The sequence below is a fragment of the Gallus gallus genome, chromosome 1, assembly GCF_016699485.2.
Source record: "Gallus gallus isolate bGalGal1 chromosome 1, bGalGal1.mat.broiler.GRCg7b, whole genome shotgun sequence".
In the NCBI taxonomy this organism is placed as follows: Eukaryota; Metazoa; Chordata; class Aves; order Galliformes; family Phasianidae; genus Gallus; species Gallus gallus.
Window position 1 is genome coordinate 135,522,862 of NC_052532.1, and position 22,820 is coordinate 135,545,681.

The following is a 22,820-nucleotide window of genomic DNA, read 5'->3' on the forward strand; positions in this document are numbered from 1 at the left end:
CATGGCCTGTCTTAAGCACAAATAAAAAAGGCAAATAAGATTACTGCCATGGAAAACTTTTCCATAGGTGTATTTAGTGGCTTTGTAATGATTTGGCTATTTTGGGGTATGGTTTTTTATTTTTATTTTTATTTTATTTTCAAAAGTGTAGAAGGATGTCTCATGGAAGCTCCAACCCAAACCACACAATGGAATTTTCATATGAAATGACTGACCTTGCTAAAACCAAGGGCAAATGTTCCTTTTGAATCAGAAGACATGGATCCTGGCCCAGGGGCCTAGAATTCGCTCAGCAGAGCACCAGGTTGGGTCTCCAAAAAATGTGCTCTTGTGTTGGGTGCTTCCTACTTCAAAGCACATACATCCTATGCACACCCTGTTTTCTCCTCACTGAGAGAAGGCATAGCATGCTCCCTTACCGTCTCCAATAAATAAGTGTTTAAAACAAAAACGTCCTATTGCATCTCATTTGCCATCACCACATAGCCATTAATCAGTACAAAAAAAAAGCAAACTAACTGAAAGTCTCTGAGAAGATTGATACTCCCAGTTACCACTTGAATAAAAATCTTATACCACCAAGTGGCCCCTCCTGCTCTACCATACTGTCATTGCTGTGCTTGTGCTGTTTCTGCAGGGTACAAGGACTCCCCAAGGACCTGTCTGCAGCTTTGCTTCCTCTTGTACAACTAAACACCAATCTGGACACCCATGGAGAAGAAAGAGATCACTGCTGCCGAAGAATTGCTGTACAATTACCCTGGCTTAGGTCTATCTCAGCTCCCGTGACAGTTGAATCAATATGTATTTCTGACACGGATTAGCTTTCTGGTTAAACTGTGTCTATTTTGGCCCCAGGCTGAAGGATCAGATCCACAGAGGGGCTTTTTTTTGCTACCAGGATATTTTTGATATAGAGGAAACCACACACTGGAGATGGACAGCAACTCCTCCACCCTGCACCCATCACCAAGGGCAATAGCTCCAGTGCATAACAGCAGTTATGCCTATGCTAAGAGGAGCTAACAGGGACTTTAGTGTCTTGTCTACATGATAAAGGTGGGCAGGTGCTTCTGGTTGGGTGAATGAAATGTAGCTTCAGTACAGAATGTATGCAGACCTACCAGCACATGTACGTGTACCCAGCACATGACAGCAAAGAGCCACAAGGAAGAAATGCATGCCTTCAGGTAGGAGCTATATTTCTGTACTACAACATTTTGCAAGATCCAGGCATAGCAGCAGCAGACTGGAATTTAATCTTTCAGAGATGAATGGGATTCCACAGTGCTCTTACGATTCAAATTGAATATGTGCATGAATATTTTCAGGACAAGTACTTAAATGATCACAACAGGCAAAAATGTCCCCTCAAGCACCCACAGTCGGCAGCGTTGTGATGCTAGGTTGGCAGAGACTGCCTTTGAAGCCGCTGGCATCCAAGCATGGCCGGGTGCAGAGGGATTTCATGCTGGAAGATTAAAGATGCCATGATCTCTTACTCAGCAGCAGCACGCGAAGGCTACAAAAGGTGCACTCTCCTGGAAACAAACTGAGCTGTAAATCAGAAATGTAATCCAGCATCAAATGAGCAGAGGCATGGCCTCCTTCGCAGGAAGGGTTTGGGCAGGTGCTGGTAAAGCTGGAAGCACAGAGATGAGGCAGAGCTGGGGAAGGAGGCAGCACAGCAAACCATAGGGGTATAAGATCACTTGTGGTAGCATCGGGAGGACAAACTGCTGCTCTGATAACCTTGGAGCTATGCTCAGAGCTGAGATGCTCTTGATACTTCTAAGGCTCCTTTCTGCAGTGCCTGGCTCCTGGGCTGGTGCTTGCTGGCTGCAAATGGGGCCCAAATCATGGTGGTTGCTTGGGGTGGAATGAACAACTTAGCCCCCTCTGGCAAAATGGAGAAGGTTGGTTTCACCTGTTCACTCCATTCCCACTTCAGGACATACTCTCCCACTGCCTCCTTGCTTGGCCCCAGCTCTTGCAAACCACCTAGGACATCACAACTTCCTAGTCCTGTGGACAGCAAAGTCCATGACAACAAAGATGGTGAAGGTTCTGGAAGGGAACATGTGTGAGGAGCGGCTGAGGCCCCTGGGTGTGCTCAGCGCAGAGCAGAGGAGCTGAGGGGAGGCCTCACAGCGGCTGCAGCTCCTCACAGGGAGCAGAGGGACAGCGCTGAGCTCTGCTCTGTGTGACAGCGACAGGGCCCGAGGGAACGGCATGGAGCTGTCAGGGGAGGGGCAGCTGGGGGTGAGGGAAAGGGGCTGTACCACAGGGCGGTGGGCATGGAACGGGCTGCCCAGGGCAGTGGGCACGGCCCCGAGTTGCTGGAGTTCGAGGAACGTTTGGACGGTGCTCTCAGATGTAGGGTTTGAATGTTGGGTGGTCCTGTGTGGTGCCAGGAGCTGGCTCCCTTGCGGGTTCCTTCTGACTTGGATATCCTGTGGTTCTATGTCAACTAACTCAGCAATAGCAAACCTGAATACAGCCCCAGTAGTTTAGTAAACACTGGATTGGCTCAAAAAAGTAGAAGGGGCTGTGCTGGCAAGAAAGGAGAGGGCCAGATGGAAGAATGGGATGAAGCTTTCTGGTGAAGCAAGAGGGGGGAGATGATCTCAAGGTGAGGTTATGGTTGGGGACATGAGAGAATGGGAAGACCGTGGCAGGCAGCAGCAGCCACCTCATGTATAAGTCTAGAGCTTGGGGGACGTAGCGAAAGTGTGTATAAACCATTAAGAGAATGATGACATGTAGAGAGAGGGATGCTAAAGCCAAACTGCTAAAATTAAGACTTATAAGACTTCACATTTTAATCATTTGCACCCTCTTTATTTATTTATTTGCTTGTTTGTTTGTGTATTTATTTATTTATTTTTGAGGCAGCACGCGTGCGTTCTGGATGTATATAATAAAAGAAGGGAAGAAATTCAAGTCAAAAATAGCTCAGAAATATGAGTTCAGAAAAAAGTTTTGAAACATTAAAGAAATGTTAAAAGAAGAGCCCTTAGAGACAGCAGTGAAAGAAAGAATGATTTGAAATAAATTGATGTCTTGTAAGAAGAGAAGTATTAATGTATTATGATACCTCTCCTTCCCTTCTAGACCCAACTTGCAGACTTGCTATATACTTGTGAAAATGTACTGAAGGCAGTGGAAGGATAAAAGGACTTCTTAGAGGTTTTTTTGTATCACTTCAAGGTATGGAAAAAATATACACACTGTTGTTTATTTATAATATGGACCAAAGTAATGCTGCTACCAGGCAAAATGTGATGGATGAAATACTCTTGTTCCTATCAGTCACAGACTGTTCCTCAAGGTCAACAGAATTTGCGGTGACAAATAAACTTCCCTTAAAGAAAAAGGGTTTGAGTCAGAACTGGGATCCTATCACTGTCAGGAGGGCTCTAGAGCAGGAGAGGAAGTAGTGTGCAACTCCGAATGTTTGGGGCAATAACTGGCTCATGACTTCAATGTTCTTCCTTCTGTATGGAAATAAAACACAACTCCTGTGGTTTTCTTGGAACAAGGAGCAGGAACAGCTTGGAGTGCCAAGCACCTCCATCCTACAGCCAGCTATCAGGTCAGTATGGTCTGGACTTTTTGTGAAAAACTCAATAACTGAGAATCATAGAATCATAGAGTCACAGAATCATAGAGTCACAGAAACATAGAATCATAGAAATATAGAATCATAGAATGGCCTGGGTTGAAAAGGACCACAATGATCATCGAGTTCCAACCCCCTGCTATGTGCAGGGTCGCCAACCACCAGACCAGGTTGCCCAGAGCCACATTCAGCCTGGCCTTGAATGCCTCCAGGGATGGGGCGTCCATGTGACACCTCTCTGTATGTAGGGAGCACAGTTCAGTGCTGCCATGTTCTGGATCCCACAAGTCACTTCAGTGGATCATTAGAATCTTCATGGTTCTTCTCTGCAGAAGATGAAGTGTCGGCTCCTGCAGTCCCTGGCCTGCACACAGCCCTCCTGTTTATCTGCTCAACTATGTTGATGACAGGTCTCATTATTTTATCATGTTTCATTATACTTGGTGTTTTCTTTCCCCTTGAAAATCCAGCTTTGGGGGTCCTGTGATTGTATAAGCATATATAAGCATTTTAAAACGTACTTGTGTTGAAAATCTTGAAAACATGAAGCCTAATAAAGGAAAGAAACCAAAATTAACGTTTTATCTTCTCTCTCTATATATTTTTCTATACTTGGAATTTCTGGATATCCTTGAATGGCGATACTGATGGCATCTCTTACATTTTAATGAAGGTAATAGTTCTCTCAACAGCTGCTGTGATGAGATACAAAAGCAGAGGTGTTCCTCTATTATTCATGAATCTCTCTGTACTTAATTTCAGTCCAAATGTACAATAATAATACAGGAACGCAGATGCTTTAGGACTCAGTGATGCTTCAGGGCAGAGATATTTCCATGTCATTGCAGACAGAAGCCACTGGGCTTAAAAACACTGAGCATAAACGTAGAGGTCACACAGATGAACCAGGGTGATTCGAGTGCTCAACAACACAGAGTGAGTTGTGGAACCATTTAAAAAATGAGATGGGGTCTTATTTGCTTTCCCCCAACAAGGTGCAGGGTGTGCTGTGTGCTCTGAGGACCAGACAGGCAGGCAGGAGGTGACCAGTGTTCCTCCAAACCAAGAAAAAGACATTTTAAAGAGAATAATGTTACTGTTAACGGAGAGAACCCTGGAGAACACCGCAGTTTCAAAGCAGTGTGCACAGTGACTGCATTTTTAACTGGCAAACACCAGAAAGTGGCACCACAGGTGTATCAATAAGCATGAGTGCTCGTTTGAAGGTACACGCTTCCAGTAATGATGCATTAGTCTCAAGCTCAGCAGAAAAGCGCTGCAGCACCAGGCAACAACATCTTAGTGCTTAAAACAACCTATGCTAGAAATACAGATCGCGACTGGAAAAATGCCTATCACCTCTCACCTCTGGCTTAGAAAAGAAGTTGTGTTATATCTTTAACAACTATTTTTTTTTTTTTCACTTTATGCTCAAAACTTCTGTCCCCTGAACTGAGAAAGTGACCTCTTTTGGAAAGACACCGCGCTCAGGTTAACCTTGGGCAAGATGTTCGCCCGTCAGTCATTTCTTCCACCAGCGGAGCAATGATTTTCTACAATAGCTGTGCACTTGAGCCAATATATCTCTGGGTTTCACAAGATAGCATTCATCTGAGTGGCTTTGTGAGCCACGATGATATATGTGGTACACTGATGAGCTTCGGTATTGCCTCGTATTGCCTCGTATTACCTGGAACCCTATAGAGAATTGTGCTGTACACAAGGCTTGTTACAGAGTGACCAGCTTTGATATAATGAGGAGGTAACTGTCTGTGAGGTATTGCCCTGCTTTAAAAATTATATGCATCATGAGTGTTTCATGCAGCCTTAGGTATGCATTTCACTTGTGTCACTTTAGCTACATTCTGCAGCTTTCTTTCCAAAGAAAGCCAAATGATTTTAGTCAAGTGACTGTCAAAGTTACGCCAATAAAAGAACACACTGATGCTGAAGAATGGGGATTTGCTGCAGCACAGCATTATGCACAGAGAGAGATGATGCTTGAAACATGGAACAGTGTGGAAGAAGTACTCACAGGTGGTGATGGAATGGACAATAACTTTGGTTCTCAGTTGCATGGGAGTTGACCCTGAAGAGGTACACCTGGGATGAGCACGTTAGGCTGGGGGCCACTGGGAAGGCCATAGGAGGACAATGTATGCAGAGCTTGTCAGAAGCAGTCCTTGCATCTGCTTCAATGCATGTATTTATGCACACTTCTGATAAACAGGAATGCACAACTCCTATATGCAGTGTGCATATAGAATCATAGAATCATTAAGGTCAGACAAGACTACTAAGATCACTTAGTCCAACCATCAGCACATGGTGAGGACCACCATGCCCACTGACCATGTCCCTCAGTGCCACATCCACACAGTTCTTGAACACTTCCAGGGATGGTGACTCCAGTCAATCTGGAAACAACCCTTGACTCACAGAGCTGAGACCCCCAGCCACTTCTGTCTTCTCACGGCAGCTCACAGAGCCCTGCTCCTCTCTCTCTCTCTCCTGCTCTTCCAGCATGGTCAATTCAGGGCATTTCTGGCATTCACAAAGGAATAAGAAGAGAGGCTGAATTTCTGGAGGTAAACCTAGATCTGAAACAGGAAAATGCAGAGTTGCTATAGCTCTGATCCTGGTCCAGTTTGAGAATTTGGGGTTTGGACCATTGGTTCATGCTGCAGGTTAACTGCCTATTTGCAGAAAAATAAATTCAAGTGTTTTTTAAAGCAGCTCAGTTAAAATGCACTGCAGTCTTCCATGGACTTTGGGGATGTGAGGGATGAAAGAGAGGATCTGGAGGAGAAAAAAGCAGAATGGAGCCACCTTTGGTTCATTCCAATTCATTTTCCTACTGAAACAAGCCCTCATTTTCATCCAGTACTATAGGTAGCTGACAGAATGATTTAAGATGTAAAGAAATATTAAATGACAGGCTGCAGCTATTTTTTTTTTCATTTCCCTTTAAAAAACAGCCTGTACAAATTGCTGAAAAGTCTTTGCCTGCTAATACTGAGTTATGTGCAGCCAAAAAAAACAAAAAAAAACCAAAAAAACCCCATCCTGTTCTATCATAGAATCATAGAATCACCAAGGTTGGAAAAGACCTCTGAGATCATCTAGTCCAACTGACCAGCAGTATTTACCACTACACCGTGTCCCTCAGTATGACATCTAAACATTTCTTGAACATCTCCAGGGACAGTGACTCCATCACCTCCCTAGTAAGCCCATTCCAGTGCCTGACCACTCTTTCGGAGAGGTATTTCCTAATATTCAACCCAAATCTCCCCTGGTGCAACTTGAGGTCATTCCCTCTCATCCTACTGCTGTTACTTGGGAGAAGAGGCCAACCCCCACCTCACCACAACCTCCTTTTAGGTCATTGTAGTGAGCGATAATGTCTCCCTTCTCTAGACTGAACAAGCCCAGTTCCCTCAGCCACTCCTCCTATCCTATCCTATCCTATCCTATCCTATCCTATCCTATCCTATCCTATCCTATCCTATCCTATCCTATCCTATCCTATCCTATCCTATCCTATCCTATCCTATCCTATCCTATCCTATCCTATCCTATCCTATCCTATCCTATCCTATCCTATCCTATCCTATCCTATCCTATCCTATCCTATCCTATCCTACCCTACCCTACCCTACCCTACCCTACCCTATCCTATCTTACCCTACCCTACCCTACCCTACCCTACCCTACCCTACCCTACCTTACCCTACCCTACCCTACCCTACCCTACCCTACCCTACCCTACCCTACCCTACCCTACCCTACCCTACCTTACCCTACCCTACCCTACCCTACCCTACCCTACCCTACCCTACCCTACCTTACCCTACCCTACCCTACCCTACCCTACCCTACCCTACCCTACCCTACCCTACCCTACCCTACCCTACCCTATCCCATCCCATCCCATTTAAGAAGTGCGCCCCTGACGGCCGCACTCCGGAGCATCCCGGTACCGGGGCCTCCTTAGCTCTGCTCCCCCCGCAGCGGGGCCCCGGGCCGGGCCGAGGGCGGGCGCGACGTGGGCGTGGGCGCGGCTACCCCTTGCTCCACTCCCTCCGACCCGACCCGTCCCGTCCCGTCCGCTCCCGTCCCGTCGCGGCGGGAAGGCCACCAGCCATGCCGCCACCGTGTCCCCGCGGAGCCCTGCCCGGGGCCTTCCTCCTCTTCTTCCTCCTCTTCGTCGTGCCGCTGCTCTGCGCAGCTCCCGGTGAGTGGGCGCGGGCTCAGCTTTCGGTCGCAAGTTGAGCATCTCTCCCCTATAACTCTTTGTTTGCAGTCGTTCTGCCGGGAGATGGTTGGTGGGGAGCGTGGTGGGGAACCCGGCTCTGACTGTGCTGGCAACCAAGGCTGCTGGCATGGGGATCCATCCCACGAAGGGTTAGGGAAAGGATGTCGGAGTGCAGGAGGGGTCCCTACAGCTTCTGTTGAACTGAGGCAGGGAAATGGGGGCACGGGGAGGTGTGGGTGGAAGCATGCTTCAGGTTTTCCTTAGTAGGAAGGAGTCGTTTTGTCGTCGTTATTTCCTTCTTACCAAATACGAGTGGATAGATAAGGATGCATTATATTTTTACTTCTCTAGGTGTTCCAAGAGGAAATAAACTTAAGCGGATGCTTCAGAAACGAGAAGGTAAATAGAGAGGCAGCCAATTGCCTGCCCGTTTCCCTGCTGGTTCAGCTGCCGCCCATTGCAGCTCTCAGGGTGCAGTTGCTGTGCCCCTGTCCCAGAGGCAGCACAGCACTTAGGAGCTGTGTAAGCACCCCAAGCAGACCCCACCACGCACAGCTCTGCTGCACCATGAGCACACACAGCGGCCACGCATCCCTCCCATTCCTGCAGCTGCAGCACACAGAGCCCAGGCTCCCATTCTCCGTTTGGACTGTGTATTTAAATTCCGTATGTAACGCGTCTTGATAGCTGTGATAAAAGCAAAGAGAACTGGGGTAGCTATGAGGCCATCGTATCTGCAATCCCTATTTTTATTACTGCTGCACACACCGCTCTGCCGAGCACAAAGGTGATGAAATAACACCAGAAATCTGGCACAGTTTAGGCTGATTGAGCACTTCTTGGCCTCTCTTTGTGGGGGGATTCATTCCAGCCCCCATTGCCACGAAGCCGGAGGTGTCGCTGAAGGAAGAGGCAGCCAAGGGGTTCCTGCGCAGCCTGAGGCGCCCGCGGCGGCAGCTGTGGGACCGCAGCCAGCCCGACGTGCAGCAGTGGTACCAGCAGTTCCTCTACCTTGGCTTCGACGAGGCGGTGAGTGTGGGGCTGCCCCAGGCTGCGGGGTTGAGTGGGGGCACGGGAGGTTGTAGTAAGGTGGGGGGGTCGGCCTCTTCTCCCAGGTATCAGTGATAGGAGGAGAAGAAATGACCTGAAGTTGTGTCAGGGGGGGTTCAGGTTGGATACTCGGAAAATCTTCTCAGTAAGAGCGGTGCTGCAGTGGCACAGCTGCCCAGGGAGGTGGTGCACTCACCGTCCCTGGAGGTGATCAAGAAGCACGTGGGTGTGACACTGAGGGACGTGGTCAGTGGGCATGGTGGGGGTGGGCTGCTGGTTGGGCTAGATAATCTTAGTGGTCTTTCCCAACCAGTGTTACCTACCTGATGCAGAGTGTGCAGCCCCCACAGCTGCGCTGTGACCCTGCATGGGAAAGAACACTGCCTGATTACATGCAGCTAGGCTCCCTTTGAACCATGAGGGTATATTTCTAAGCTGTAAGAACACCGGGGCAGGATCAGGAGCCCCAAGCTGGCACACACACTGCACAAAGCTCTGCTCAGCCGACACTGTGTTCAGTTGCAGTCCCATGCATTGAATAACCCGCACATAAATAAGAGGTAAAAATAGTCATAGATGTTGGATTCTTGGCTTCTGACAGCTGCATGAGTGTGCTTAATGAGATTGCATTGGCACAGGCAAGCTGGAGCACACGTTAGACCTTCACGTTATGTGAATTGCTTAGAAGATGAATGCACTCATTTTCAAAGCTGGAACTATTTAAAAAAAAAAAAAAAAAAAAACTCCTTTGCTTGCACTGAAATAATGAAGGATACATTTTTTGTTGCTCCTGGACATTATGCAGATAAAAGTGACTTTTTAACAGCGAGGCTACACAATATGGAAATTAACAGAAGCAGTTTTATAAATCAGGAACTGAAGGCCGGGTGCAAATAGTTAAGAGGTTAAGTAGGAAGGACAAACCATGCAGACAAGAGGTATTCCTCTCTACAGGTTCCCGTGTGCACCGACAAGTGAAACCAGGCCTGCTGTGGGACACACTGAGTCCACTAAGGAGGTTTCAAGGAGTACTAAGACACAGCTTTAACAATGAGATAACTGCCAGTTCCAGCAACGCTTCAGAAAGGGCTTAGGCCGTGCTCACCCATTGTGTATTTTGCAAAACTTCCTTTACAAACCTCAGCCAGAAATATTTCCAAAGAGCCATTCAGATGGAAAGGCTTTGGCTTGGCAAGCATTTGATATCCTCGCATACTGTTTTTCCACTGCTGCTGTGAGCGGAACTGAACTGCTTCTAGAGCCTTATGATTTTACAAGAGAAAAATAACAGGCGCAATGCAAAGGGTGATGCGCTCACTTTGTATTTAGGTATGCCACGGCTACAGGCGAGGGGCATTGGGAAACCAGACCGGTACATCTCACAGAGAAAGTCTCTTAAATGCATTTAGAAGCGCACGAAGGATCTGAATTTCTGAGGAGAAATTCCAGACCTGAATTACCTGCGTGAGACAAAGGGAAGCCCTCTTTCACCTTTTTCTTTCCGTTTCGTTCTCTTCTTTTCTTCCTGGCAGAAATTTGAAGACGACATGTCCTACTGGACGAGCCTGGGGCGTGGTGGCAGCGAGTACTACGGGGGGTACTACCAACACCACTATGATGAGGACTCGCCCATCGGCCCCCGGAACCCACACACCTTCAGGCATGGGGCGGGAGTCAACTATGATGATTACTGATGGCTTTCGTCCTCCTACAGCTGGGGTGCATGGGGCTGGGCAAAGCCATGCCCTCCCCCAGTCAACGTCTCTGCTTCCCTCCTGTTCATGTGCAACAGCAGGAGCCAAGGAGTTGCCAAGAAAGAAACATGACTTTTCTTTTGTTATTGTTACTTAGTAGTATGCGATTATATGAAGTGTTACAGAAATAAAGCTTTTTTGATAAAGCTTCCCATTATTTAGTAGAGTCTGTAACAGCGAGTTTCATTAAGCCGTACTACTAGAAATTACTTTTTAAAAGGGTTTTTTGCTGCCTTCTCTACACTCAGTCACGAAATTACATCGTATCATCTAGGCTGGCATGTACAATATATAGTATAACCCAACACGTTTCAGATGTGCTTGCTCATTCAGTTTTGTGTCAACAAACAAATCCAATTATTTCTTTGGGGGGGGGGGGGGCCAGCAGGAAGAGGGAGGTGAAGGGTGAGGGCCCTTGAACTTGTGCCTTTGAACTCTTTTGCACAGTTGGAAAACACCTATTCCTAGCAGAGCAGTTCCATTTTATGCCCTATAAGAAAAAGTGCAAAGAATTTGGCAATGTTTGAACCACGCTGATAATTTCCATCATTTCCCAGAATATAAACCAACTGGGAGTTCAGACCTGCAGAGTGAAAGGAATTTTGAAAGTGCTGTAAATAAATGCCATCCATCCATAGGCCTTTGCAAGCTGTGTCTGTTCCTGCAGGCTCACTCAGTTCAGCAGCTGTGCCTTCCACACTCCCACAAATCTGGGTTTTCCAAGACAGAAAAACAAATATTTTCCATTACACTGTGCTGCAGTTTCCCACCATGTGCTGAGTATGGATGGGACAGAGTTAGCTTTCCTCATAACAAGAAGCAATCACTTCATGGTGCTGTGATGGGAATTTGTGATTAAAGCTGCCTTGAGAACAAGCGAGCGGGTATGAGCCATCACAGGTTTGTGCAAAAGGAGAACTATTTGTTACCTATGCATGGAGTGCTTCAAAGTTAACCACATTAATAAAGTTCACAAAATTCACCCAGAATCGTAGGGGTTGGAAGGGACCTCTGCAGGTTCCCTACAGCAGGTTGCACAGGTAGGTGTTCAGGTGGGTTTTGAGCATCCCCAGAGAAGAAGACTCTACAACCTCTCTGGGCAGCCTGTTCCAGTGCTCTGTCACTCTCACAGTAGAACCTTTTCCCCAGTTCAGACGTAACTTCCTGTGTTTTTGTTCACTGCCCCATGTCCTGTTACTGGGCACCACTGAGAAGAGCCTGGCCTTATCCGCTTGACTCCCATCCTTTAGATATTTATAGGCATTGATGAGATCTCCCCTCAGCCTTCTCTTCCCCAAGCTGTACAGCCCCACAACTCTCAGCCTTTCATCATCAGGGAGATGCTCCAGGCCCCTCACCATCTTTGTAGCCTTCAGTTGGACTGTCTCCAGCAGTTCGCTATCTTTCTTGAACTGAGAAACCCAGAACTGGACACCATGCTCCAGATCTGGCTTGACCAGGGCAGAGTAAAGAGAGGATCACCTCCTTTGACCTGCTGGCCACCAGGATCCCATTGTAGTTGTAATCCCATTGGCCACCAGTAATGCACCCTAGGATCCCATTGGCCTTCTTGGCCACCAGGGCACACTGTGGGCTCATGGACAACACAGCACCCACCAAGGCATCCAGGTCCTTCTCTGCAGAGCTTCTCTCCTCACGCTTGCTCTTGTTGAACCTCATCAGGTTCCTCTCCACCCAGCTCTGCAGCCTGCCCAGATGTCACTGAATGGCAGCGCAGCCTTCTGGTGCATGAGCCACTCCTGGCTTTGTATCCTCAGCAAGTTAATGATTTTCTCTGAGTATTTCTGCCCCCAAACACAAACAGAAAACTCCCTCTACCAGCTGTTCTCTTCTGTTCACAGACAGCATAGGGTGCATCACATCACTGCCCCTGGCCAACTCAGCGCTGACACCACGTAACCTCTCCACCACGAAAGAAGAGTGGCATTGTTCATTGTGGCTTCCTACATAACAGGGACAAACAGACCACAGCCCATCTCTTAACATTCCATGGCCTCACAATGTCACATCCCCAGTTTGCGGGTGTCAGCCACAGTAGTCAGTCAGAATCATGCACTTTTATCCCAGGATTGTCTCCTGGATGGGAGGTGTAGTTTTCCTTCCTTGTAGCAGTGGGGTGGACAGAGCCTAGATTTCAGTAATTGGTTTTGATAGCAGTTTGGCCACCACACTGTGGCTTCATGCTTTGGACCTTTCAGCTGGCTCAGCCATGGCACAGAGCAGGGCACTCAGAGGATCCCCTCCTTGCCAAAGAACAAGTCAAAACCTAGGGAAAACAGCAAGGATGAACCAGCTGTTGCTTGTTCCAAGCTGTAATGCAGCAACAAAACAAGGCAGACAAGAAGTTGTTGTCACATTTGCTATTGTAGGTAGGTGAATAAGAAAAGGGACTGGAAAAGAGTAGGGAACCAGAGTGATTATTTGCAGGAAATATGAATTATTTCTTACCATATTGCAATTATTTCCCTACTGATATGGAATCACATTTTGGAACCTGCTGTCACAGGGAAGGAGCTCTGCTTCTGTCCAGAACTATCACTGCTATTTGTCGTAGCTCTGAGTTGGTGCTGCAAATAAGAACTTCAACATGCGAAAGCTTTTCACTAGCGTGGCACAACATAGGTCTCAAGAGCACAAATAGGACTCAGGTGGAGATTTCCATCTTGGTCACCCAGGCATACATGAGTACTGTCTGTATGCCAGAAGTCCCACTGAAGTCCAGATCTTTTCCATATCGTGTCCTTCTACGGCCAGCGGTGCCAGCATTGGGAAATGTTTAGAACAAAGCCACCGTGGAGCCGTGGTGGCTACATTTCCACTGCTTTCAGGGGGAGGATGTATGGATGTTAGGACTGGCAATGCTAAGTACACCCTTCCCTTGCTGTTAACAAAGCATCCTTTTTCTGTGAACAAATCTCTGAGCAGCCTCTAACAGCGTACAAGGACTTCCTGGCCTCAAGTAGCACTGAACTTAGTACGAATAAAGGCCTGGGGACCGGCTTAATCCATCACACTAATCACAGCCTTGTTTTGCTCCTTAGCCTGTTCTCTAAGGCTAACGAATTTATGTAACAGCATTTGTCATTTCTCCTTGCCTGCTTCAACTCTAAACCTGATTTCAAAGATATTTATTCAGCGGTGAACTTTTTTTTTTTTTTGTCAAATATATACTACTAAAAGTTTCTGGAATAAAATGATGATGGAAGCATTCATAAGTATCCCGTGGGCAGTGAGCTCAGTGGTTGCTTAGCCAGAATCTTAGTGAAGCTGCAAATGCCCCAGACACAAGAAAAGACTGTCAGATGACTATTTCTTTTCCCCCAGAGCAAAAAATCCAACCTAAAGATAAGACACAAGGCTTCTCTAGTCTGTGTATTCATGCACCTTATTACTTAATTACATCTGCATGCCTCATCGTGCTGCCTGTGGATCAATAATATACTTTACAGAGCTTCTGAGCAGCTCTGTGTAGAAATAGAAGTATGTTATGTAAAAAAAGCAGTAATCTAACAGTGGATCTCTTAGAATCATAGAATGGTTTAGGTTAGAAGGGACCCTTAAGATCACCTATTTCCAACCCCCCTGCTATAGGCAGGGACACCTCCCTCTAGACCAGGTTTCCCAAAGCCCCATCCAGCCTGGCCTTGAATGCTGCTTCCAGGGAGGGGGTATTCACAGCCTCAATCTGGGCAACCTGTTCCAGTATCTCACCACCCTCGCAGTAAAGAATCCCTTCCTAATACATAGTCTAAATCTACCCTCTTCCAGTTTAAAGCCATTTCCCCTTGCCCTGTCTCTACCCACCCTTATAAAAAGTCTCTCCTTAGCTTTCCTGTAGGCTCCTTCAGGTACTGGAAGGTTGCTATAAGGTCCCCCTGAAGCCTTCTCTTCTCAAGGCCAAAGAGCCCCAGTTCTCTCAGCCTGTCCCTGTAGGGGAGGCGCTTCAGCCCTCTGATCATCTTCATGGCCCTCCTCTGGACCTGCTCCAGCAGCTCTCTGTTCTTCTTGTGCTGGGGGCTCCAGAACTGAACACAGTACTCCAGGTGGGGCCTCATGAGAACAGAGTAGAGGGGCACAATCACCTTCTTCAATCTCTGGTCACATTTCTCTTGATGCAACCCAGGATATGGTTGGCCTTGCTGGCTCATGTTGAGTCTTTCACCAACTGACACTCCCAAATCCTTCTCCTCAGGACTGCTCTCAAGCCATTCTCTACCCATCCTGTATGTGTGCTTGGGATGCTCCAACCCAGGCACAGGACCTTGCACTTGGCCTTGTTCAACTTCATGAGATTGGCCTGGGCCCACCACTCATGCCTGTCCAGGTCCCTCTTGCCATGGTAACTTCCAGGCAGTAAGAGTGGTCCTCCTTGCGAGGCTGGAGGAACTCACAGCAGAGTTCCTTGCACACCATTTCTTCCAGATTTATCTCACTTGCCAGCACCAAGCTGCCCCATTCACCATACCCACTGTGTGTTCCCAACTGCAACAAGGGGACTTGTATCTAACGGGGGCTTAGTGGCCCTTTCATGTGAATCACTGTAACTGCACAGGCACCAGTCTGCCCACGTTAGTTTTACCCTGCCTGCCTGCCTGGGTGACAGCAATAAATGTGAATTCTCAGATTTCCCCTCCCAAAATTAGTAATTCAGTGCTTAAGAACCAGCAGACTCTATTTTAATTCATGCCTTTTGAGAGGGCCAGGCCAGCCACTGGCTTAAAACACAAAAGGCAACAGCACCTCAACTGCTGCTCCTAGAAGATATTATACAGAAAGAATATGGGAACTGAACCAGGAAGCACTGAAACAAAAGCTGGAGGTGATATAAAGGAAGCAGCAGATCAATACGGTCTGTCACTCAGGCCCAGTGGGAGGCATACGGCATATGAACAAATCGGCCATATCAGTGCCAGCCATTTGCCCTCTGCCTGATTTGCTCCTTCTATCGAGGAGATCAGGCTGTGAAGCAATCTAAAAAGCTTTTAAATTCCTATCCGTAGTATCCAAACATTCAGACTTCCAGAGGGATTTCTCTCTGAAAAATGCACATTTTGTGCCAGCCTCCAGGAGTATGCTTTTTCCACTACAATTTAAATATTTTGCACAGAAGTCATTGAATTAAAAACAGTCCTGGAAGTAAGAGCTGGTACCTGAAACTCCCATTTATTCTCAAGGGCTGCCACAGCAGTGTTGCACCCTTGTATTGGATATGAAGAGGTGGTGCAGAAGGAGAAAGAATACCTTACCCACAAAACCTACAGATTAAATTTATTTAAGATTATTTAAGCTTGAGTCTTAACCCTTAAGGGTTAAAAACACTGTGCTGGGAGGTGATTTGCAGTTCTTGCCACAGAACTATTAGAGGAGGAGGCACTGATTTCACATGTATCCAGCTGTGATTTTGAGCATGCAGAGAGGCAGTGATTTGTGACTGTACTGGTAATTATAGGTTGGACTATGCACATTCAGAGCACACATACCATGGTGTACTTTTCAGGCAACTTAATACAGAAAAAATGCCCAGATCAACTATCCAGAAAAAAGGCTTCAAGTGAAAAGCAGACCCCAAGCTGCTCAGCTGCAAAATGATGGAGGCAATGGATAGTAATTAAATTCTAGGCAGGTTGCTGTCTCTCCAGTCAGAGGGGGAAATGCTCCCACAGGTCCTCCATCTTCGTTGCATGGCAGACTTCCACCTCTGCGTGTGAGCAGGGAAGATACTCTCATTTTATAAAGATGACTGCAAAGCCGGTCCAAACGATACCCACAAGCGAGCACAGCAGCCCCATCACTCCTAAAGTCATGAGAAACCCTTGCCAGACAGCCAGGATGAATCTCCAAGCCTGGCAAGCACCAGGAGGTCAGGATGTCTCCACAGTTAATTTGCACTTCAACCTGCAGACCTCAAAAACCTGAAGAACCCATTCCTCAAAAGTTAATGAAACATCATGTTTCAGTGAGGTAAAGTCAAGTCACTTTGCTTGATGAGATTTAGGATTTTCAATTTTGAGTGGCCCTACAACCAGAACACCTTTTAAAAACCTTCTGCCAATTCTTCCTTCCAGCCATTCAGTCTTTGCTATGTGGCTAAAATAGAAACATTTCTTCAAGATAGGAATGCTGAAGTGACTCTGTGTCACTATCAACTGCCTGAATTGGAATAAATCATGATGCTTTTGTCCAGTCTATTTCGACAGACATCCTGCATCCCTTCCTATACAGCTATTAAGAGATGAACAATGCAGGACCAAATGCTGTTAGCCTTGAGCCAAATAGTACGGACTGTTAACACACAATACATACACAGAGATGTAATGCCAGAGAAGTGCCCACAGTGAAACGCTGAAACTAAATAGAAGTTTCAATATTTTATTAAAATAGCATATTCAACCACTGTAACCAATAATACATTAACTTTATTCCCAGAGTACGCACAACACAGTAGTGATTCAAAATATCCTTAATCCATGGTAATCAATGAAAATATCTCAAATTCAAGTGTACAACTAAAACTAAACCTTTGAAAAAATCTCTCGTTTAAAGAATACATAAAGCTCTCATACAGAATTCTTTTAAACTCCTCTATATTCCATGTCAGTGGCTCCCATCTGACAATACCACTCATTTTTTTTCTTATGCATAGTAGAACTTCTCATATTTTATAGTATCCGTTTTTTATAAATAAATTGGCATTTTCCATCCCGTTTGTGTTTATCTTCAGCTTCACAAAGAAACCAGTAAATAAAACTGTCAAGGACAGTCACAACAAAATGATCTCACAGCAAGATATAAAACCTGAAGATACTAAAAGATGCTTCTACTCTATTTTTACATAAAAAGACAGATTTAAAAAGTGCAAGGCAAGATTCGCAGGGGAAGGGGAATATTTGTTATTTTTAGGCACATCCACTTCTTTAAAGCAAGCTTCAGAATGAAATTCCAGTTTGTTCTTCATGATACCTGTTTCAAAGTCTCTTTCAAATAAAAAAAAGAAAAATATTACATCCGTCAAATGTCAAGCAGGGCATTTCCTGTCCAACCAACAGTCTTCAGTTATGCCTTGTTCTTCCTTTCTTCATCCTTGCGGGTTTTGGTTTGGGAATATACTGATTGTTTGCCTGATATTCAAGTTCTTTACGGAAGTAATGAATTGCTTTATTCAAACCTTCTTCCAGAGGGACCTGTTCCCAAAAATGAGAGAGTCATATCACTCTGAGTTGACATCAGCTCTTTTCACAACAGTACCTTTTTTTGATACAGCTATTAAAAGACTGCTAGAAAGTCCTTTAACTCTTTGCCAATTTAAGTATTAACAGCACCACACACTGGTTACATCTCAGCACTGCTAATGCATCAAACTTCAAGCTTTCAAACTTCAGATGCATTTTCTGATGTCGCAAGTAAAAAAACCTAACAAATTTAAATCATCAGATAGTTATGTTTGATTGACTTAGCGTTAAAACAGACTTTCAGAATTCAAGAATTATACAGCGAAAGAGATAGAAATTTCAGCCCCTTCTGTTTTTAATATTAACAACCATCTTTCACAGAATCTCACAGAATGGTGGATGCCACAGAAAGGTTATAAAGCTGGCAGGGTTTTTTTTGTTATTGTTTGCACCAATATAAAGAAAAAGGGATACAGATTATCCTTCAGTATTTTATGTAACGTTTTAAAATCCCATAGAAATAATTGTAATTCTTCATATTCTATGCCTATATTTATACACTATGATTTGTAGACAGCAACAACAGAAATATTATCCATTTTACTCAGGAGCCAAAAGCTCTGACATGTTTGCTGGTATCATCAATACAAGAGGATTAAAAAAGCAGTGTAAGAACTACATGCCTACAGCTCAATGTATCAATACTGCACTGGTACTTCAGAGCAAATTTTGGTACTGAATGCACCAAACACAGAAGGTCAGTAGTATAAAACTTAACTGTTTTAAACTTTCAGTGATCATGCAACATCCTCCTCGTGCTTTAAGGTACAGTATATTAATATCTGGTGTCTCCGAATCCTTTCAGAAGGGTCTGGAGCTACTTTTTTTCCATTAATAGGCTTGCATTTACTAGATGGGTTTGCAGGTTTCCTGGCAAGATTTCTGTACATCTGAATAGCCTACAAACCATTGTGCTGGCTAGAATGAGGAACTGGCTAAGAAAGTCATGTTCTTTCCAGAGATTATATAGGCCTCTCCTCCTCAAGCAAGCCAGATCTTATCATCAGCTTTGCTTGGTTATACACTTGCAATTATCTTTATCTGAAGGTTGAAAAGGAAAATAAATGTCATCGTTGGCAATGTGTAATTCGTGCATATCAGCTGTGCTGAGTAATGACAATCTTGACCACCTCAGATGGCTAGTAGCCAAGCTTCAGAGATGGAGAAACTTCACTGTGGATAGTAAGACAAGTTTGACCCTGAGCACATTTCAAGCTTATTTACACATAGAACAAACCCTGAACATCTCTATATATGATACTCGTAGCCCAAAATAAGAGATTCTTATTCTAGTTTGGCTCGGTCCACCAGAATTAAAAAAAAAAACAAAAAACAACACACAAAGAAGTACCAGCTCCCTCTGATGAGGTTCAAATTTGCCTGAATTTCACATGGTTCCCTTTAAATGAACTATGACAAAACAGAAAATTCTGCTGTCATATTCCTCCCTACAAGCAACCCAAATGAACATTTTGGTTGCAATGTTGTTACTAATTGCCTTAAAAATAGTCTTACTCCATAGATCTTTCTAAAAGCATTTCAATTAAGTTAAAAGGAATTTTTTTTCTTTTCATAATGCATGTTACCACAGCAAAACAGGATCTAAGACAGCAGCAGCAACAGCAAACTCATTAGGCTCTTGTAACTATGTACCACATCCTGCAAAGAATCCATCAAGCTTACAGAAATGTAGCCACTTCATAATACGCATGTGAAAAAGTTGAAATGCCTATTAAAAAAATGTTTTCTACTTAAGTTTGTCACACATGCCAGTACTAATCCGTTCTCCTGCATGGCATAAGCCATGCAATCTTATCCAGAAGTTCCTGAATCATAAGCTAGTGCACCAGTACTAGAGACTCTAAGGCACTTCACTTCAGCCATTTAAAAACTGTCTTGGAGATAGTGTTAAGCAAATGCTTTGAAAACTGAAAGATATCATTGCCATGTGGTCCTCCCCACGGTTTTGGGCACAAGAACAGTAATACAGCTGTACTTACCACAGGTTCCCATCCAAGTAACAACTTGGCTTTTCTGATGTCAGGTTTTCGTTTCTGAGGGTCATCCTGTGCTTCTGAGAGAAACTGGATTTCACTCCCGCTGCCTATTAAACAAGAGACTGTGCATTATTATCTGCAACTCACCACACGTAGCACTTAATGTCTTTTCTACTACTGAAACATTAGGCAATTCTGAAGTTTCTGCATCATAATTCCAGCACTGAAAAGCATTCCATGCAGCTGTATTGCACACAACAGCTGGGTGAACCAGCTGTCCTAGAACAGCATGGATCACAAAACATTTCATGAAGATTTCAGCATGCATTCACAAAGGGAAATAATGTTAATCAGTTAAATAACATTCTCTGATGAAGTACCTGTCTCTGTAACAATGGGAAAGTAGTGGATATTATTGACTTCAGCAAGGTTTCTGATGCTGTCTTTCATGAAATTCATCTACACAAGCTGTTGATGTACCACTAAGTAGCCAGGTCCAGATGGTGGTGATGAGTGACAAAGCCCAGCTGAAGGCCTACACTACTGGTGTACCCCAGGAGTCAACACTGGGCCAATTTGAGTGGCTGGTACACCAGTACCAAGGCCAAGTTGCCATGCAGAGAGATCCTGACACACTGGAAAAAGGGCCTGCCAGAAACCTCACAAAGTTCAACAAATGGAATTGTCCTGTACCTGCAGAGGAATAACCTCAAGGACCAGGACATGCTGGAAAGTAGCCTGGCAGGAAAGGACCTGAAGTTGCTGCTGGACACCAAGTTGAACAAAAAAGGACAATGGTATTATTCACTGCATTAGGCAAAGTATCACCAGCAGGTCAAGAGAGGTGATCCTTCCTCTCCACTCAGTACTATGTCCAGATCTGAGTCCACCAGTACAAGAGAGACATGGACATGCTGGAGACAATACAAAAAAACCCCCAAAGCCATGAAAGAGACAAAGGGACTGAAGTACCTGTCCTGTGAGGGGGGGCTGAGAGCTGGGACTGATCATCCTAGAAAAGAAAAGCCTCAGGGTAGATTTCTTCAGTCTATGTGTATCCCTGAAGGGAGAGCACTGAGAAGACAGAGCCAGGCTCTTTTCAGTGAGACCCAGTGCCAAGACAAAGGCAACAGGCACAAACTGGAACAGGAGTTCCCCTCTGAACACCAGGGAAACAATTCCACACTGTGTGGGCAACCGGGCACTGGCACAGGCTACCCAGAGGCTTTGCAGTCACCTCCTTGGAGATCTTCAGAAGACACCTGGACATGTCCCTGGACAACCTGCTCTGGGTGGCCCTGCTTGAGCAGGACTTGGGCCAGAGCAACCCAGAGATCCTTGTCAGTTTCAGCAGTTCTGCAATTCTGTTAGCGTTTTTCCATTGCAAAAGGACTTCACTTGTTCTTTGCCCATACTTTTCAGTCTGATTGTTAAATACCCATAGTACTTGTTTTCCCTCATGAAAACACACAGGACAGTTTATCTAATCTAATCTAGCTAACAGTTTATATGCCATCTTACTGTGAGATTTTATGGATGTAGAACTAAATTGCCTCTCCAGGCAGACTGAAACAGGTCAAGTTGTTTATGAACACACAGACAAGGTAACGATTATTTTATCTGCCAGATGGGTTTAGTGCTGTTTTTCAATCCCTTCCCTGAACATTTACAGATGTTTTCCAGTGGGGATGGTCCTCTATTTGAAACACCACACGCATCAACTTCTGTACTGTATGTCTGAATTTGTCTTTTTCAGTCACTTTTTACAGATCTCTCAGAAGCACTCAGGGAATCTACGGACTAAAATCCTCGGCTAAGGGCACCAGCATGTTTCATCTCATGAGGAAGCCACATTACAAGACCGTGCACAGCTATTTACTTCCATTCTTGAGGGCTCTGAAGTGCTACAGATATCAGAACAAGTACGAAGGGGAAGTCAAAGTGTTCTCTTCCAAGCCACATTCAAGGGAGGTGCTGGCAGCCCTTGCAGGAGTCACTGGTAGATCAAAGAAGAGTAGAGAAAGACTGGCACCACAGCATGAAGCTTTTCAATGGTAATTGAAGGAGAACAGCCTGCACGATTGTGAAGAATCACCTTGCTAAAGTATCTGTATTTCAGCTAGGATATTATGTAAGATGGTTTTAGAGCATACAGTAAGGAAAACTTCACTTTCAGGTAATTATCTAGTAACTTGCATAAACATTATAAAATTACTGACATAAATCATGCAGATACACTGAAAGAATGTATTCATTTGACCATTCACGCGGTCTTTTACGTAGAGCTCAGGGGATTTGGATTATCTGATTAATATTTAATTATATGGCCAGGATACAATTGACTTTAATAAAGTTATTAAGAAATCCAAAGACCAATTAAATTATCCATATAATACATATACTAATCAAGACAAAATCATCTAACAACAATAAGTACTTCATGAGATCCACTGAAGAATTATTTCTTAATACTCACCAACAAGTTTTTTGATTAACTGGGCAAACTCTAGGATTGTGTGCTCTTCTGGGTTTCCCTAGAAATTGAAAGGAATATTCTTTACAATAATAATTTATAACATGTTAGCTTTCTGACATTAGACAGTTCTAATACAGTGATGTTAACTGAAAAGACTCAACATTATACCCCATTTCTACTCAGATGAAAATAATTCCGTGTGATGTGTGAGGGTACCCAAAAACCATTATGTAAAGAATAAATAAATAAAATGCATCCCTTAATCATAATAAAATTACATACCCCAATTCAGCAGCACACACAACCACATCATCAGTTCAGTCTGTACAGAAGAACTTTGATGAGTTGAAGACGGATGATATAATAAAGACATATATATATATATGAACATATGACATATGAAGATACAAAGA

At 44.8% G+C, this 22,820-nt stretch overlaps 2 protein-coding genes across 5 annotated transcripts in view; one reads left to right on the top strand and one right to left on the bottom strand.

The window, feature by feature from the left end:
- Window positions 1-7,744: 7,744 nt before the first annotated feature.
- On the top strand, window positions 7,745-10,841 carry C2orf40 (C2orf40 homolog). 2 transcript variants are annotated; one of them, XM_004938515.5, is made up of 4 exons: window positions 7,745-7,859; window positions 8,232-8,279; window positions 8,734-8,909; window positions 10,463-10,841. In XM_004938515.5, exons 1-4 carry the CDS (start codon window positions 7,769-7,771, stop codon window positions 10,622-10,624), a joined length of 477 nt encoding a protein of 158 aa, XP_004938572.1. In that variant the 5' UTR covers window positions 7,745-7,768; the 3' UTR covers window positions 10,625-10,841. The 2 variants fall into 2 exon arrangements, with proteins under 2 accessions (XP_004938572.1, XP_001234361.2); XM_001234360.7 differs by having other exon boundaries at window positions 8,752-8,909.
- A 6,219-nt stretch (window positions 10,842-17,060) lies between these two features.
- Window positions 17,061-22,820, bottom strand: part of UXS1 (UDP-glucuronate decarboxylase 1) — a 55,262-nt gene continuing 49,502 nt past the window's right edge. For all 3 annotated transcript variants that reach the window (XM_015277923.4, XM_416926.8, XM_025146655.2), the window contains 3 exons: window positions 22,408-22,465; window positions 19,935-20,038; window positions 17,061-17,886 (listed from right to left, as the gene is read on the bottom strand). In XM_015277923.4, coding sequence (XP_015133409.1) covers window positions 17,755-17,886; window positions 19,935-20,038; window positions 22,408-22,465 — 294 coding nt within the window. In that variant the 3' untranslated portion in view covers window positions 17,061-17,754. The remainder of the gene's footprint in view (window positions 17,887-19,934; window positions 20,039-22,407; window positions 22,466-22,820) is intronic.